Source organism: Cetorhinus maximus, chromosome 15 (genome assembly GCF_964194155.1).
Source record: "Cetorhinus maximus chromosome 15, sCetMax3.hap1.1, whole genome shotgun sequence".
Taxonomy (NCBI): Eukaryota; Metazoa; Chordata; class Chondrichthyes; order Lamniformes; family Cetorhinidae; genus Cetorhinus; species Cetorhinus maximus.
In genome coordinates this window covers 86,707,667-86,726,652 of record NC_135893.1, presented here as the reverse complement: position 1 = coordinate 86,726,652, position 18,986 = coordinate 86,707,667, and the positions used below count along the sequence as shown (strand labels likewise).

Sequence of the window (18,986 nt, the reverse complement as noted above, 5' to 3'; positions counted from 1 at the left end):
ATGCTTCCATCCATACTGCTGCCTATTTTTGAGAGTATGGTGTTTAGAAAGGACCTAAGGCAGAAATAGGAGTAGACCATTCAGTCCCTCAAGCCTGCTATACCATATCTTCTACCTCAACTCAATTTTCCTGCCCACTCCCTATATCCCTCAATTCTGAGAGATCAAAAATCTATCTATTACAGCCTTGAGTATACTCAACAATGAAGTGTCCACCACTCTCTTGGGTAGAGGATTCCAAAGATTCGCAATCCTCTGAATGAAGACATATTTTTTCTCTCTCAATCTTATCATGAGGCTATTGCCTCTCTCTAGGTTCTCCAGCCAGGGGAAACATCATATCCTGTCAAGTCTCTTCAGAAACTTGAATTTTACAATAAGATCACCTTTCATTCTCCTAAGTTTGAGAGAGTATAGGCCCAATTTACTCAGCCTCTCAGTCCAGGGCAGCTGAATTCTTGAAGTGACTTACCAAACAATTGATTTGGATTTGCATTTGTTGCTTTTTCATAATTTGTGAGGCCTTCATAAATCACTTTTCCAACTGCAGCATAAAGACACTCCAATTCCTCATATTTAGAAGCCACACTTGAAGTACCTGTTTAAAAGTGAAGGGCACAAATTTGACAACACAGAAGCAACACAGGCATTACCATCGCTGAATCCTCCACTATCAACATTCTGGCAGTTACCATTGATCAGAAACTGAATTCAGCCAGCCATATAAATACTGTGGCTGCAAAAGCAGGTCAGAGACTGGGAATTCTGCTGGGAGTAACCCACCTCCTGACTCCCCAAAGCCTGTCCATCACCTACAAGGCACAAGTCTCCACTTGCCTGGATGAGTGCAACTCCAACACTCAAGAAGCTCAACACCATCCAGGACAAAGCAGCCTGCTTGATTGGCACCCCATTCACCACCTTCAACATCCACCCTCTCCACCACTGAGGTACAGTGACAGCAGTGTGTACCATCTACAAGAACCACTGGAGCACGACTCCTTTGACAGTACGTTCCAAACACGTGACCTCTACCACCTAGAAGGTCAAGGGCAACAGATGCATAGGAATACCACCTGCAAGTTCCCCTCCAATCCACACACCATCCTGACTTGGAACTACATCGCTATTCCTTCACTATCAGAGTCAAAATCCTGGAACTCCCTCATTAACAGCACTGTGGGTGTACCTACACCACATGGGCTGCAGCGGTTCAAGGAGGCAGCTCACCACTACTTTTTCATGGGCAATTAGGATTGTGCAATAAACGCTGGCCTAGCTAACAAGACCCATATCCCATGAAAATAGTTTTTTAAAATTAGTTAAAAGAAATTAAAAATTGCACATTGCCATTTGTGTAACCTACTCGGCTCTGTCGGGAAGACGCTCATCAAACGGGAAAGCAGAGTGTGTACGGCTCTCAGGACCTTGTTGTTGCCACAGGTCATGCATGCTGCTATTCCTCGCTGCAATGGCTTGAAGCTGCTAAGAATGGCAGAAGACTGGAGCACAGTTAACAGAAAACTCAACACCTCTAGTCCTGTACAGATGTTCGCCATGTTAGCTTGATTGGGTTGCTCCTAAAACAACAAAGAAATTGGGATGTGGGGTGGAGAGAGAACAACAGTAAATATACATGTCAACTATTTTACTACCAATTATAGATAAAACTACGAAACTGAAGTGCATCAATGCACTTATTATTTGCTGGCTGAAGTTACTAGATGATTTTTCGTAAAGCTGATTTTGTCTCTCACCTACTAATTGCAATCAGTCTGATCACAGCCTCATCAATTTAAAAAGGGATTAATGAAATGGAAAAGGTCTAAAAGACAAATGGCTAATTTTGCCAGCCCTTGCTGCTTGGAAGCGCTGCTGTAAAACGCAACAGATTTTCCCTAAAGCGGATAACTTGGTAAATATAAACACAGATTTGGACTTCTTCAGAAATGCTAATTAAATTATCAGGTACATCTGGATTTTAGCTCCGTTTCACTTTTTAAACAGATTTTCCTAAATTGTTCGAAAAAAAATATGTAATTATACATTTTTGAATGTCAATTATATGGCACCAAATGCCCAGCAAGCTTAAAGGCTTTCTCATCTTAGTTATGTGCAAGTGCAGATTCTGCATAAAAATGGGTTTTTGCACCAAGTGGCACACCTCTCAATTGCTGCAATCATTCAAGCAGGACAACTTTGAATTTCAAATTGAGCTGAAACCATTTTGAAAATTTGCTGTATATTGCTTTTACTTCATGCTTGAAATCAAGAAAGCTGAATCAAAAGAGTAACTTCAGAATTAGAAAAATTACAATAAATCTGAAGGCAGTATTATTTTTTCCTGTTGAAGTCTTGCATTCCTTAGCAAAATGTGAATACCCGATACTGTTCTCCAAATGACTCGCAACTTGTATCATAAGGACCTAATAGTGTATCTCATTCTGAGGCACCATAATGTCACAGAAAATGCCACTTCAATTATGCACATAGGCTCCTATTCAGTGTTTTTGCCTGCCACATTGGTATAGGAGTAATTTCCAGCTTCCTTTAGGATAAGCAAGGCTAGGTGACTTGGCATGCTGACACCGTAGTATGCAATGACAGGACTGCACTCATTTCCATACAGCAAGTTCCCAATCTTGGCCTGGTTGAGTGCGATTTACTACACAATGGCCAGTGTTTTCCCAAAGGAAAAAAAAGAGGAAAATATAACTAATAGCAGAATAGTTACAGCACAGGTGGTGATTCGGCCCATTAAGTCTGATTCGGCTCTCTGTAAGGGTAATACAGCTGTTCCCACTACTTAACCCTTTCCCTGTAGCCCTGTAATTTCTTTCTCATCAGATGCTTATCCAATCCCCTTTTGAAAGCCACAACTGAATCTGCCTTCATCAGCTTTCAGGCAGTGCATTCCAGATCTGAAACCTTTTTATGCAGCAACCAGGTTATTTTCTGCTGAGTTTTTCCAGAATTTTCTGTTTTTGTGTCAGGTTTCCAGCATCTGCAGTATTTTGCTTTTATCAGGTTAGTTTCATGTCGTCTTTGGGCCTCTTGTCATTTAACCTTGTTTAAGATAAAAGCAAAATACTACGGATGCTGGAAATCTGAAACAAAAACAAAAGTTGCTGGAAAAACTCAGCAGGTCTGACAGCATCTGTGGAGAGAAAGACAGAGTTAACGTTGCAAGTCCGTATGGTTCTTCTTTAGTTCTGAAGAGTCATGCGGACTCGATACGTTAACTCTGTCTTTCTCTCCACAGATGCTGTCAGACCTGCTGAGTTTTTCCAGCAATTTTTGTTTTTGTTTCATTTAACCTTGTTTGTTTAACATAGTCCCTCAAACTGCTCCAGCAGCAGCATTAGGAGAAGGCTGCACGCTGGTTGGCTATCAACTCAGCCAAAGGATAACACATCACAACCGAAGAGAGAAGCTAAAAAAGTGGGCTAAAATAAGTGAATAGAAAGCAACAGGGCTTAATGAGCGGAAAATTCCTTATCAATTTTTGGCATTTTTGAAGTTATTGACAAGTTAATGATAAACAGGGCCTCTGATTAGTCATCATTTGACATTTTTTGACAAATTCAGAATTTTTTTTAAAACAAAAAAGTGCATTGACTGACAGGATTTTTAAAAAACTTAAGTTTTTAAGCCAATTTTTCCAGAGCCTTCTACATATTAGTGCTTGAAGCTATACACACACACATATGCATATACAAAGACATTTCAAAAGGAAATTGGGTGGACACTTAAGGAAAATAACTTGCAGGGCTATGGGGAGAGGGTGGGGTAATGGGACTGACTGGATTGCCATAGAGCTGACATGCTGCAGATAAGCCGAATGGCCTCCTCTGTGCAATGACTCGATGATTATTGTAACATTCAGTGAAGCTAATCCCAGAATCAAGGAACAAATCAAGTGGTGTAGTATCGCTTTAGTTCAAGCCACATAATTCAACTGCAAGAGCTAGCAAATCCATCATCATCAGACATAGCACTCTCACAGATCAAGAAAAAAAAAATCATAAACAAAGGCAACATTGTGTAAGCTGGTCTAAATTATGCCGGAGAGCACACATTGCCACGTATTCCAAGGCAGCTGGACATCTTAAGCAGAAATGCTGATTAATCACAATCTTTCCTACTGTAGTTTATGTCTCTTCAGTCCCACTGATGTTGCTGCCACGTAAAAATCTGCAGACTACACTTGGTTCTGTGTGAAGCGAAAAATGAAACCCCCCAAAATAAAGAAAAAAGTTAATTGAAGCCTTTGAAATTCTTATTTTTTTTTAATATCAGTCTGGGTGAAAAGTCAGGGATGAGAAAAGATCATTTGGCTCAAAACCCATCAATTCTCACATTGCACTACCGAAATGCATTTTGAATAATCCAAGTTTTTGAGCTTCAGTCATCCTGTTCCTAACATCTCAAGTCAGGGCAAAGTTTTTCTTGCTATCTGCTTTAAACTTACTTTTCACTCACATCCATTTCATTTGTGTCCTATCTTGATTGACTTTGAAGTAATAATCTGGGTTTACTTTCTTTGTAATATTTAATATTCTTATACACTTCAGTGAAGATTGCCCTTTAGCTATTTGCTTTGTGTGCTGCAAAACTTAAGCTCCCCGTGCGGCAGACATTAGCCTGCATTCAGCCTCATGTTTCTCTGAAAGTATGTTCTCACTGCCGTGAGGAGTGAAAGCTGGAAGATTTATTTGCACATCTGCATACCACAGTTACCCATCAAGAAGGGAGCTGGAACAAGTCCACGCTGGAAAGTGCACTGACTAGGCAAGTGAGAGTACATTATACAGCGCTTTAAAATAGTAACTACTTGAAAAAAAATCATACCACCGTCATTAGCAACTTGTCAAACCATTGGAGTTTCAGCTCAGCTTTTGGCCACATATCAGGACGAAGAGCCATCTTCAGAAGGCTAACACAACGCCTGGACAACATTTCTCCTGGTGAACCCGCTGTGTTTGAGGAATCGTTCACCTGGGGTTCAATTGTCACATATTACACAGGGTTGAAATATACTCGTACTTGACAATGCAACTGGGACCAATGTAAATCTTTGCTTCATTACTGTGTCACAAGTATATATGTTATAAGTACACTATTATTAATATATAAGTATATTAGTGCGCAAGTGATATATATTATATATACGTCCATCATATATATAAAAAACAAGGATGAAGAAAAGTTTATAATTTTTTCATTAGTAAGGTAAATCCAAAGCATTATGATTGTTTGGGTAAGCTTTGGAAAACATTCAAAGATCAATCCAAATATTAATAATGGGGTATTATTTTTTTATAAATGCACCTGCTGACAGTTAACTCTATTCTTCCTCCTCTTTGTTTGGTCAGGTTCTCTCGGTTATCAGCACTTCCAGTTCCTACTCTCAAGGCTGTGTCTTCAAATCCCACTCTTGGGATTTGAGCACATAATACAGACTAACACTTCAATGCAATGTAGGGGTGAACACCATTTTCCAGGTGACATGTTAAGCTGAGGCCTTGCCTGTGCTGATAGATGTTGAAGGTCTTGTGACACTATCCACAGAAAAAGAGGGAGTTCTCTGTGTTTTAGTTAACTTCCCTTCCTCGAACAACACCAGCCAAAACAGATGTTCTGGTCATAATGTTGTCATCAAAATGGCTGCTGTGTTGCCAACAAAAAAGTAACTGCATAAATTCATTCATTCGACATCACGTGCTTTGTGTTACTTCTGAAATATGAGAGACGATGCACCAGAAATGTAAGTTCTTTGTCCCTTTATCTATAAAAGGGGCCCAGCTTCCTTCCTATTTCTTCTGAAAGGTTGAGTCCCAGAAATATTAGCTCATCGATGCACTCTGCAAATACTGAAGCAATGGACCTGCTGTGCATTTGCTGTTTTTAATTTGTAATAACAGATTCCATTAGAATGTTAACATCCTTGTAAAAGGATCTGAGTTTGATCAAGTGGCAATCATCTTTAGCAGTAGATGCTGGGGACACAGTGATGGAAAGAGTGTGCTTTGCAACACAACCACACTATTTAAATGGCTATGTGCTACTTTTAAATGGGTGTCCTGATCTAGCTTTGAGTATTCCCTCAACAAGACAACATTAATCAAATGTTTCTGGGTTAAGCTTAAAGATGGAACTGAGCAGAGGGGCTGCATTCTTTATAATGTTGTTCAGCTCCACATAGGCATATGTCTGTTTTTTTTTTAAAGCAAGTTTTATGTAGAGCACATGTGTATTAGTTATTTTTAAATTTCCCATCAAGTGGTAGCATGACAGTAATCAATAAATCAGAAGGAGAAAAATAAATTTGGTCATAAATTTTGCTTCAGCCAAATCACCAGCTAAACCTTACAACAAACATTGACTTTGAGACAATTTTAATTTCCATTGGCAACTATGAACAAGATGCAAACTTGGTTCAAGACCAAAGAAATCTAACTTAGTAAAATTAGTGCTTCCAGTTTGCTTCATGTTGAAAGGAACCAACAGTCTGATTAATGAGGATCCTCAGACAGAGCTGGAGAGAACCAAAAGCAGTTTGGAGTTCTCCAGATGGCAAGTAAAGCCCTCGGTTACATTACTGGACCAAGTGAAGTGCACTAAACAAACCACTGCATGCCTGCTGGTCAGGGTAACATTACAGCAAGGCACTGGGCACTCAAGCCTCCCAAAGAAACTTTAAAATGCCTCTTCTACATGGATAACGTCAACTGTAATGTGGAAGTTGTGCTGATACAGTATTGCATCTTGAACTGTAGTGTCAGCTTTACTTCCATCCTAGAGTTGAATCAGTACCACACCACCGATCAACAAGCACCCGAGTTGGGTCTTGGTACAGCTGAGGTTCCCAATTTGACTCAACTGTACAATTTTCCCACTTGATTAACTCTGAAAGAACTTGTATTTACACACTACCTTTTGCAACTGCACATTGTCCCAAGGCATTTGAAAGCCAATGAAATATTTTTGATATGAAGTCACTGTTACAATGTAGAGATGTTGTACACTGCAAGCTCCCACAAGCAATAATGGGATAATGACCACTATTTATTTTTGTGATGTTAGTTGAGGTATTGGCCAGGACACTGGGAAGAACTCTCCTGCTTTACTTTGAAGTAGTGGTCGTGGGACCTTTCAAGTTCACCTGAGAGCACATACGAGGCCTCAGACAGCACCCTCCGACAGTGCCGTTCTCTCCCTCAGGGATGCAGTGGAGTGCCAGCCTAGACTTTGCACTCAAGTCCTGGAGTGGTACTACAACCTTAATTCTATGAGAAGCTGACATAACAGTAATGCTACTAAACAAGTACAGCATTGTTGACGATACAGTCCAATGCATTGTCTCAAAGGACCAAAGAGGTGAAAGTCGCTCACCAAGTTTGACCTAAATACAAGAACGTACAAAAATTGGTCCCAAGCCAGCAAGAGTGTGACAGATGTGTAGCCAGAAGTAGACAGCTATGTTCTACAAGAATAGATTCTGAGGGAAATTGGAACTAAAATCAATTATTGCATTGTTAAGTTATTAAAAGTGACAAGTAGGTATCACAACATAACATTTCCCCCACTTCTAGAGAAAAGAGGGATTAACAAAGCACTGCATTTATAGAACATCTATCATGACACTCACAAATACTATATATAAAATGAATTACTTTGAAGTGCCTGCTATTATCGTGTTCATAGCATAGTCTCTAACAGGTTTGGATGAATGAGCAACTAATATGTTGTTTTTCCCTCTGCTTTCTGTTGAGAAGGGGAGAGATCAAGAGGAACCTCTGTTGCTCTTCTAAAAGCATCAGATCTTCTCTAAATCACAGCAACAGTCAGACAGAACTGTGGTTCAAAGGATGATATGCCTAACAGTGTAGCACTCCCTCACTACTGCACTCAAATGTCTGCCCATGATTTGAGCCCATGATAAAGAGAGTCTTTCATTTATACAGCACCTTTCATGACTTTAGATCGTACTCAAGTGTTTTCGAGCCAAAACAGCCAATGAAGTACTTTTAAAGTGTAACCACTGTTATAATGAAGGGAAACATGGCAGTCAGCTTGCAAACAGCAAGCTCCCACAAATGTGAAAATGGCCTGTGATGTTTTAGTGATGTTGATTGGGGGACAAACGCTGCACTCAACACTGGGAAGAATTCTCCTGTTCAACTTCGAAATGATGCCATGGAATCTTTTACGTCGACTGAAAACAGACAGGTTTTTATTTAACATCTCATCTAAAAGACTGCACTGCCAACAGTGCAGCACTCTGTCACTAATGCACTGGAAGTGTCAGCCTGAATCATGTACTTATATCTCTGGTGCGCAACTTGAATCCACAACTTTCTGACACAGAGGCAAGGGTGTTACCAAGAAATTGGTAATTACTAAATAAATGATAGAGGTTAGGGAAAGGAAAAAATTGGTATAAAGCAATAATGGGACAAAAAATTTCCTCAATGTAACAACTGTTTCAAATGCTACATCAGTGCTGACAATTCAGATCATATCTTAGATGCCATTAAAGTTCATTGTCTGCAGTTATTCTAGCACATGACAAAGAAGTGAGACCTTTACCTGACAAGCTATTCTGATGAGGAAATTCACTACGGTATCAGTGTGCTGCTTATCAATGGGTTTAGAAAGGAGATGATCTGCCGCTGTTAAGGACTGGCTACGTCCAAACACCTGTTGATTTAAAAAGAACATTTAAGTAAGGTTACTTTTGCAACTAAACAAAAGGTTAACTGCTTCAAGATCAAATCCATCAGGCCCAGTTTTATTCAAAATCGAATCATTATGTCACAACGATTTTTCAAAAGCTGAAACATTTATTGCGCATGGTAAGCCTGGTTCCCTGGTTGTAGTAACATAGGTCAAGTTAACTTGAGCCAGAACACAGTCTCCAAAAATGCTTCTGCTACTGGAGCATCCTAACTGGCTTTAACGACTTTGCAATTTTCTAGACCAACATGCATTCTAATGTATCAGGAGGGAAGAAATGTGAGGGAGCTGACTACATCAGTTCAAGGCTTTCTTTTCCAGTATGAAACACACTTTTGTCTCTCCATCTGTTGATGGGTTTGGCTTTGGAAGATTACAAATTTACTTAAGATTCAAAAACATTTGCAGTTCTCTAAACAATGGGAGATAATTTCTGTATTAACAATAGGAAGAATTGGGTTCTTTCCCACACCGTGGAAACTCGTCTCAGACCTTCCCCGTGTGCCAGCAAGAAGAAAGCTACGACTAGAGCTTTAAGTTATCATCCAGCTGGCAAGAAGCAATTTTGTAGTTACTGAACGTGAATGCATCTCCGATTTCAACTTGTTTTTTTACTGGATGCTTCCAGCTGATGAGGCATAAACTCCACTTTCTAAAAAGGAAAGCAAGAAAAGGCTGGCTGAGAGTTCCTAATAAATATTTCACTTTTTTTCTCTTCCCCTGCAGTTTTTTTTTTAAAATCTGTTTTACACAGTTCTGACGAAAGGTCACAGACTTGAAACAAACTATGGTTTCTCTCTCCACAGATGCTACCAGACTTGCTGATTATTTCCAGCATTTTGTGTTAAATACTTTACCAACTATTTAACACTGAAGTATGCAGAGCAAATAACAAAAAACTATTGCACTGGTCAAGAATAAAAAGAAAAAGGTCAGATTCCTAAAAGTTTAGCATATTATAGACACCGTCTGCAACACGACCTACAAAGTCATTACACCAAGTAAAAAAAATGGATGCACTTTCTAATTGAAATTAAACTAAAGTGATATCAAGATTAATAAAATGCACAAATAGGTAGAGGATGGCTACTGCTGCTAGTGACTGAATCAGGGTAAATTTCTGGATTTATGCCAATTCCAGTTTTGCCAGCTAAGTGTTATCTCTTCCCCAAAAATGAACATAACATAAGAACATAAGAACTAGGAGCAGGAGTAGGCAATTCAGCCCCTCGAGCCTGCCCCGCCATTCAATACGATCATTGCTGTTCACATTTCGGCCTCAACTCCAATTTCCCGCCCTCTCCCCATAACCTTTCAACCCATTACTAATTAAAAATGTCTATCTCCTCCTTAAATTTATTCAGCGTTCCAGCATCCACTGCACTCTGAGGTAGTGAATTCCACAGATTCACGACCCTTTGAAAAAAGTAATTCCTCCTCATCTCTGATTTAAATCTACCACCCCTTAGCATAAAACTATGGCCTCTCATTCTAGAATGCCCCACAAGGGGAAACATCTGCTCCACGTCTACTTTGTCTATCCCCTTTAGCATCTTATATACCTCAATTAGATCTCCTCTCATCCTTCTAAACTCTAGTGAGTATAGGCCTAAACTGCTCAATCTCTCCTCATAAGACAAGCCCTGCATCTCTGGAATCAATCTAGTGAACCTCCTCTGAACCGCCTCCAATGCAACTACATCCTTCCTCAAATAAGGGGACAAAAACTGTGCACAGTACTCCAAAAGCGGTCTCACCAATGCCTTGTACAGTTGCAACAACACTTTCCTATTTTTATACACTATTCCTTTAGCAATAAATGCCAAAATTCCATTTGCCTTCCTTATTACCTGCTGTACCTGCATACTAGCTTTCAGCGATTCATGCATGAGGACACCCAGATCCCTCTGCACTGAAGCATTCTGAAGTTTCTCTCACTTTAAATAATAAATCGCCTTTTTATTCTTCCAACCAAAATTGATAACCTCGCGCTTATCCACGTTAAACTCCATCTGCCAAATTTTGGCCCATTCACCTAACCTGTCCATATCCATTTGTAAAATTCTTATTTCTTCATTGCAACTTACTTTCCCACCTATTCTGGTGCCATTTGCAAATTTAGCTATAGTACCTTTTATCCCTGAATCCAAGTCATTAATATAGATTGTAAATAGTTGGGGCCCAAGTACCATTAGAATTAAAAGTTAAGTATGGGGAACTTTGCAGCTTAGATCAGAAGATGGTCTCCTACTGAACCATAGTATTTTAAATCAATTACTTTAACACGACAACCACTTTGATAACACAGATCTAGTAGAAAGAATTCAGTAGACAAGTCATGCTAGCTAAAAACAAGAAAGGCAACATAAAATGCAGCAGATTTGGCTAAATACCAACTATGTCAGGGTGTAAAATGTTAAACATTAATATCAAGGCCATGTTGCTACTTTTATAATAGTTCAATTGTGAGAAAACATGATAGATTGATGACAAAACTGGCTCACAGTTACACATTGTGCTCAAGGTAAAGCAGTTAATTATCTTTGAACTTCAGCCATTGTTGCTTTTAATAGCTATTTTGCACTACATAAACCACAATATACTAACAAACTCAAATATTTATATCTCACAAAGTCACAAACTAGCTTTAATCTATTGACTAGACAGCTAATTTACAGTAATTAAACAGTATTACTATATTCACCAGAAATATATTATTCAACTATATTTAATTTCCCAGCCAGATTAATGGCATGAAATGGATTTCAATGCAATTTGAACCAGAGTGCAAATGTTGTGGTGCCAGAATTAACTGCTTCATCCATACAACTGCCCCTAATGAAGCGATCAAAATGTTAATTACACAGCCCAAGTTACTAATCCTGAAAGATTTTCTTGCAAAAAGCAAAGTGTAGGTGGGGGGAGAGGAATTGAAGAAAGTATACAATTGTTCTTAAAGCATTAAATGCAAACCATTGCACTGCCCTTCATTTCTGGATTGTACTCACAGTTCCAGCATTTGTTCTGAAACGTTTCACATCCTGAGCAGAATCCACTGATAAACCTCGTCTGACATTGCCATTGGTCGCGCTGGTTCCCTCACCACTGCCATTAGCATCAGGATCAGAATCTGGCTACATTTTTTTAACAGCATACGGGGGTCAGGGAGGGGGGAAAGAGGATGAAAAAGCATTCAACTCTCATATCCATACATAAAAATCAACAAGTCACACATTTCATTGTCATGTATGAAAAGAATAAACCATAATAAAAAATAGATTTATGTGAGATGTGAATCTCACTTCAGCAATCTAGGTGCACACAATAAAAGAGTTTTGATTCCTTTTCTTCTTTTGGTTCCCATGTGGTCGGCTGAGCTGCATATTTAACAACTTATTTATATTTTGTCTTTAATGTGGTAAAATGGCCAATGTATACACAGCACCAGCCTTTTTCTTGTGCTCAGTGTGTTTGTGGGTTCAGCATTACCTATCGCTTTATGAGTGGGTCCCATGTCTTCATATAACTGCATGCGCCTTCTTCTGTATAGACTGCCTGGCTATATAGTAAGAAAAACTTCCATCTTTAGTGAGCTCAGAATGTGTCACAGACAATAAAGTACTTTTGCATTGTAGTCACTGTCGTAGGAAACATGGCAACTAATTTTCACAGAAGATTCCATAAACAGTAATGTGATAAATGACCAGATAATTGGCTGGTCGAGAAATAAATATTGGTTAGGGGACATGGGTGAAAATTCCCCTGCTCTTCTTCGGACTGTGCCTTGGGGTCTCTCACGTCCACCTAACTGTAGACGAAGCCTCAGTTTAAAGTCTCATCTGAAATACGATGCCTCCAACAATGAAGCACTCTCTCACTCTGCGCTGTAGAGCACAAACTCTAGGCTGGCACAAGCCTTGAGAATGGGACTTCCCAGATACTTCTGACTCAGAGGCAAGAGTGCCAAAGCTGAAACAATGATGGGACCATCCTCAAAAATACCAAGAGATGTTTTGGACTGTAAATAATGGTCTCTTCCCCAGGATCATTAACTGACCCTTCAAACTACTGAGCTAAAACAAGATACATTATCAAGATACAAGATAAATTCAAGCTTCAAGGTAACAGATAGTAGACCCTTCTGAATAGGAATTAAATCAAAAATGAAACCAGAGATATGGATTCAGCAACAAATCTAGATTTCAGTCCCAGGTGGAGACCTCCTACAAAAAAATTCTGGTAGCAATAAAAAAATTTTATTTTTTTTTTACAATGTCCCAATCTGTGCCTGGGCATGCAGAGTTAAGTCCACCTATAATCTGGATAGATGTTGGCAGTCTGCTTCATTGATAATGAAAACATTCAGCGAATTTATATATAAATAACACAATTTTGATCAGAATTCAGATCTAAGCAGCCAATTTCAAAAAAAGCTCAACTGCTCTATACTAAAACTGTCAGCCTCCTTATCTCAGATGCGTAATAAATTCAACCAAGGAATCCTTTGAAGTATCAGTAACTCTGGCAATGAACCATGCTTAGAAGGACACTCTGCTGCATTGTTGGAATTTAGCTTTACACAGCGCAATTTAAACAGAACTATCCTTCTTCAAACAAAAATAAACCATGACTTTAATCCGGGCCAAACATTATGGTAAAAAACAATTTAAAATGAAACTGAATTCTATGTTAAAATGTCTAATTGTCATGCTTTGAAAGGTGCAACACATTTATTATTTTACCTGCTGGTCTTTGATTCTCTGCAGCTCCCACTTAATGACAACTTCAGCCAGATCTACAGCTAACTTCCTCTGTTCAATGGTGACACTAGGTGTAAAGCCTAGTCGCTGCATGGCACTAACCATGTGTTGCACAAGGTGATGTCTCACCGGGAAGTACACCTAGAGAGAAACATTATTCCCAATAGTATTACAGAATACTCAAAATACTTCCTTTATTTAGTGTGCAATTGCCACTACATGCAAAAATGAATTCCAACATTGCCTCCTGTAAAATACTGTGTACTGGTGACACAACTTTGCTGACATTTTAACAATGGTCAGATGTCAATTGTTGCAATTAATTTAACACACCATCTGGTAAATATTCATATCTGATTTTGTTTCCTTCTGATCAAAGACATAATTTTGTCAGGTCCTCTTTTATATCAAGGATACTGGACAATTTAGAGTGGAATAGGAGGAATCAAACTGATGGGTTCAAATGATGGAATAAACCTTGAAGATGAAATGCAAGAGCGTTAATCCCAAAAACTTAAATCCTCCTTGTAGAGCCCAGGCAGATCACAAAGATTTTTTTCTCTATCATTTTAACCTCTGTAAGAAATGAAGTGACCTGAACAATGTTGCAAAGTGATGGTGCCAAATGGGAAACCTCTTGCAAAATATCAGTTTAATGTAAGATTTTTGGATTCAAGCCCACAGATACCTAAATAGGCAGTCAACCAATCATAAGTAATTTTAAGATGGTTTATTAAGTGTATTAAGAAACAAGTTTAGATGATACATTAACTAATTAGACAGAAAAAATATACGGCCCATAACAGTTGAGAGCAGTTTACTGATTCCGGAGGACAAGCGGACGGTTGGCGCAGAGTGTGTTGCTCTCTGCAGCCTGCGATAACAGTATCTGCTCTCGAGTTGAAGTGTTAGGAAACTCCTCCCTTGATCTTCTCCCCCACCTCTGGTCCATCTTCCATCTGAAGAAGGCAGCTGCCCAATGCGCACTGCCACCTCACCAGCACCTCAGCCCCCTACCACCAGTATAACACCAATATATATACCCTTTTTGGGAGGCTGGTAGCTTATCCAGTGTCAATCATCTAACTAACTATTCTGACCAATGGATACAGGACAGGCACTCCAAAAATCAGGGTGGTTACCACTTCCCCTGTTCCTCACCCGGCTCGAAGCCAGCTTTTTTGTTTTCATCACGCTGAGGGTCATATCCTGGTCCTTTCTAAACAATTGCTTAGATAAGGAGGTACACAGGACACCACCCTGACTGCTCAGCTACATCAACATGGCAGTCTGAACTAAGTGACCTTGCCTGTTTCCAAAGATTGTCAAAAAATAGTTACCTTTTTAGAAAGTCCTTTAGAGGGTTTTATATTATGCAGAAAATACCTTCATATTAAAGGCCCCAATTTCTTACATTAATGCTACAAAGAGACCACAAAATGTCTGATTCTTTCAAATGGCAAGTTTAGGAAGGAATCCACCATCCTCCCATTGGTGCAGAACGTTTTTGCATGCTGCTTTTGCTCTCCTTCGCTGACCCTTCCTTCAGGTTTTGAGGTCTGATTGTTTGAAGGAATTAGGATAGAAGTACAATGATAAATAACTGTATATGGCAACTTGCTTTTCTACCCAAGGGCAGCCAGTAGAATTAGCATATAAACAAATAATCCTACTGTTTAGGGACAGTGGAATCATGAACGAAAAAAGACCATCTTCTTTGCCTTCTATCCTCCTGGTAATTGCATAATAATAGAGTTGTTAACTAATCACAGCAATCAATCTCTATCAATTAGTCTATATCAGACGCAGGCATAAGGGCTGGAGAGCTTTGGAAATCACAAGGTCCTAAAGTTGCTTTTTTCCTTCCGAGTAGGTTAGAATTACCACGTCATGGCTCAAATGTTTAGTAAGCATTTTGCTTTCAGGTCGTTAGCTAATTAAAAGACAAAAGTTCATTTTATTATTCTTATAATACGATCTTACCTTGAAATGTTGAACAATAAGATGTAAGATATGGACCAACTGAGGCACCGTGTGCCCTTCTTCCACAATGATTTTTCTTGTCCAGTGTGTCAGCATCTGATGCCCATCCTCCATTCGAGCAGGGACAGCAGGGGTCAAAATGGCCATCGCTTGCCTGACGACCAATCGAGCTTCCATAGCATGGGCTTTAAGCAGACTGAGGAAAACCTACACAAAATCATGGTAACGTTTAAATCTTAGTCTAGAAATGCTTGAGCTATACACTGTGTTGTCATCCTAACTTAACAAAATTACATATATTGCTAGTTCACCCATCACCTTTGAGCTCACTGACTTATATTGGTTCCTGGTCTGACAATTCTGCAATTTTAAAATTCTCATCATCCCTACAACTCTCTTAGATCACTATGCTCCTCCAATTGAGACTTCTTACTCACTCAGATTTTCATGCTTCACCATTGGCAGCCGGGCCTTCAACATCCCAGACTCCATGACCCCAAGCTCCCCACTTCCTAAACCCATCTCTCTACCTCACCTCCTTTAAGGCACTCCTTAAAACCTACCTCTTTGACCAGGCTTATGGTCATCTGTTCAATAAGTCCTTACGTGGTTCGGTGTCAAATTTTGTTTGATATTCGTTCCCATGTAGCACCATGGAACCTTTTACTACATTAATGGCGTTATATAAATGCATGCCCCTTGACATGTTTTCATGTTATATTCTAATTTTGAAGGCCAAAACCCATTTAAAAATAAAACTAGGAAAATTCCTTTCAACTAATCAAGCTATACAGAAGCTATGTCTCACCAGCATGAAAGCCCTCTCTGTTTTTACTTTGTCTGTGTGACAAGTATAGGAGCATTAGCCAAGTTGTTTTACCGCATTTACACTCGTACTTAAGAAAAAATTCTACCTTGAGAAGCATGTCTGATTTAAGAACTTTAAAAACAAGCAAAGACACTCGGAAGGAATAGGGCATCTTTGAAGTCCTAAGGAAGCCCCAAAGCACTTCACAGCCAATGAAGCATTTTTCAAGTTTAACCACTGCCGTTTTGTAGGCCCACATGACAGCCAATTCTGCACACAGCAAGTTCCTACAAACAGTAATTAGGTAAGAGACAAGATGATCCATTTTTGGAAGCATTGATTGAGAATAAATGTTGGCCAAAGCAGCAGGAGAACTCCCCTGTTTTTTTTTGGAAATAGTCAAGGGATCTCATACATCGACTTGAACAGACATATAGGACCTTGGTCCATCTTATCCGAAAAGAAAACAGCTCCTCCACCACAATGAAGCATTCCTCAATACTTTATTGATATATCTGCCTGGATCGCGTGCTCAAAGCCTGGAGTGATTGAACCCACAATCTTCTGTCTCAAAAGTGTGTGACTATGTGGCCTGCAACTAATTTAGCTAAATTGTAACACAGTTTCTTCTAATACAGCTCAAAACTGGCACAATGTCAGTCACAGAATTCAGAAAAGATTAACACTTCGCATATAGAAATCATCTTGATTCAAATTAAAACAAACTTAATAGTCTTTGTTAGTAATTCAATTCCAGTTACGCAATACTATGGTATTGTTAGACTTAAGCAAGTTAATATAATAGCTGTTGAATTGGTGTTCCAGACAGCGTCTTTTCAGTCCAAAATATCTAGTCTGTCCTAGATTTAGTGTTCGCCTCCCAAGTCTGGAAATAAATATGTTCAACACAGCAAAGATTTTCAATAGTAAAATAGCAGCTGGATCCAATTTCACTCAGCCAAAAAAAATAAGTTTGAGTTGCTCTTTACAGTGAAACCTGTAAACCACAAACACCTTAGTGACTGGTGTCAGCCGTCTTTTATTTTTGCAGGTGTCCTTATTTTCAAAATGGTCATTGTCTGTACTGTTAAAAAAAATATCTTTACTCAGCTTCCATAGTTGCAGAGAAACCATTCTATCCCTGGGATCAAGTTGTACAAGCATTCAATTCCAGAGTTAAAAGTGGTTTCTCTGTCACAATATACACTGGGTAAGAGTTTGCTGCTTCATAAAGGCTGTTTCTTTCACAAAACCCGCTGAACCTTGCATTAACTGGCATGCACTGACCGGAGAATTTTGGGTGGGTTGAGGGGGGAATGGGTGGAGAAAGAAAGCAAGGGGAAGCTCTAGTGATTTGGACTTGGTGAGAGTTGCAAGTACAGCAAATTTCCAACAGGCTGTGTCATAAAAAGGTTCAGTGCATTGAAGGCTATCCGTAATTCATAATTTGTTGCAAGTCTATTATTTCAAAGTGCCTCTTGTAAATAACCTGCATGGTAAAATGTACATCTCTGAACAAGCGTCCGTTTATACAGGTTTCTGACATTCAGGGTTACATTTCCATAAAAAGCTGTATGGAATTAGATGGTTTACAATGCAAAGCCTACCTGCAAGACTATCTTTTTATGAATTGCAAATTTGGCTATGATGTGCGCCAGCAGTAAGTGGCCACTATATTTGCAGGCCGGGTCCACACAGGTCTTCGAAAGTAGGCAAGGCCACGCGAACGTCATCAAACGCCTCAGCTTACTGTTCCGATTTTTATTGTTGTCATGGATGTGGTGAGGTGCATGCTCAACGAGAAGAGTTGCAAATTGCAGTAAGTAAATCCTTAAAGCGTCTAACATTTCAGCATGCTTCTCTGGGTCCAGTACCTGAGAAAAAGATTAATAACTGTACTGATTGACAAATCAATTAATAAGCACAGGCTTAAAGCACTGGCCAAAGAGGAGATGAGAATTATTTATTTTACTTCTTAAAGAAAATAAAAAGATTTTAAATAATGAATTGTTTTTAAAACAAAGGAGTTATGACCTAGGATGCCAGGAATCCCAAGAAGGGATGGGGCAGTTCTGGACCTAATATTCAGAAATGAGCCAGGGCAGGTGGAAGTCGTATCAGTAGGGGAGCATTTTGGAGATAGTGACCATAATTCAGTTAGAGTTAGGATAGTTATGGAAAAAAAATCAGGTTGGGCCAGTAATAAAAGTTGTAAACTGGGGAAAGGCTAATTTTACTAAGCTGAGATATGATTTGGCCCAATTGGACTGGGAGCAGCCACCTGCAGATAAAACTGTGTCAGAGCAGTGGGAGGCATTCAAGGAGGAAATAGCGAGAGTACAGGGCAAATATGTTCCCGTAAAGACAAAGTGGGGGGGACCAAGTCCAGAGACGTAAAGGTTGGGATTAAGAAAAAAAGAAGCTTATGGCAGATACCGAGGGCTCAAAATGGCAAAGTCCCTGCAGGAGTATAAAAAGTGCAGGGGGAGCTTAAAAAGGAAATTAGGAAAGTTAAGAAAGTACATAAGAAAGCATTGGTGGGTAGAATAAAAGAAAACCCAAAGAAATGTTTTAAATAAATAAGCAGCAAGAGAATAACTAGGGAGAGAGTAGGGCCAATTAGGGACCATAGAGGTAATGTGTATGTGGACCCAGAAGACGTGGGTACAATCCTCAATGAATACTTTGTGTCGGTC

At 39.4% G+C, this 18,986-nt stretch overlaps 1 protein-coding gene across 4 annotated transcripts in view; it reads right to left on the bottom strand.

Annotated features, from left to right (window-relative positions):
- trrap (transformation/transcription domain-associated protein) overlaps positions 1 to 18,986 on the bottom strand; it is a 212,335-nt gene that overhangs the window by 100,767 nt on the left and 92,582 nt on the right. For 3 of the 4 annotated variants that reach the window (XM_078558868.1, XM_078558870.1, XM_078558871.1), the window contains 8 exons: positions 17,898 to 18,164; positions 15,483 to 15,689; positions 13,482 to 13,640; positions 11,748 to 11,873; positions 8,593 to 8,703; positions 4,852 to 4,998; positions 1,367 to 1,580; positions 473 to 598 (listed from right to left, as the gene is read on the bottom strand). In XM_078558868.1, the coding sequence (XP_078414994.1) occupies positions 473 to 598; positions 1,367 to 1,580; positions 4,852 to 4,998; positions 8,593 to 8,703; positions 11,748 to 11,873; positions 13,482 to 13,640; positions 15,483 to 15,689; positions 17,898 to 18,164 (1,357 nt within the window). The remainder of the gene's footprint in view (positions 1 to 472; positions 599 to 1,366; positions 1,581 to 4,851; positions 4,999 to 8,592; positions 8,704 to 11,747; positions 11,874 to 13,481; positions 13,641 to 15,482; positions 15,690 to 17,897; positions 18,165 to 18,986) is intronic. The other variant, XM_078558869.1, reaches the window with a different exon arrangement.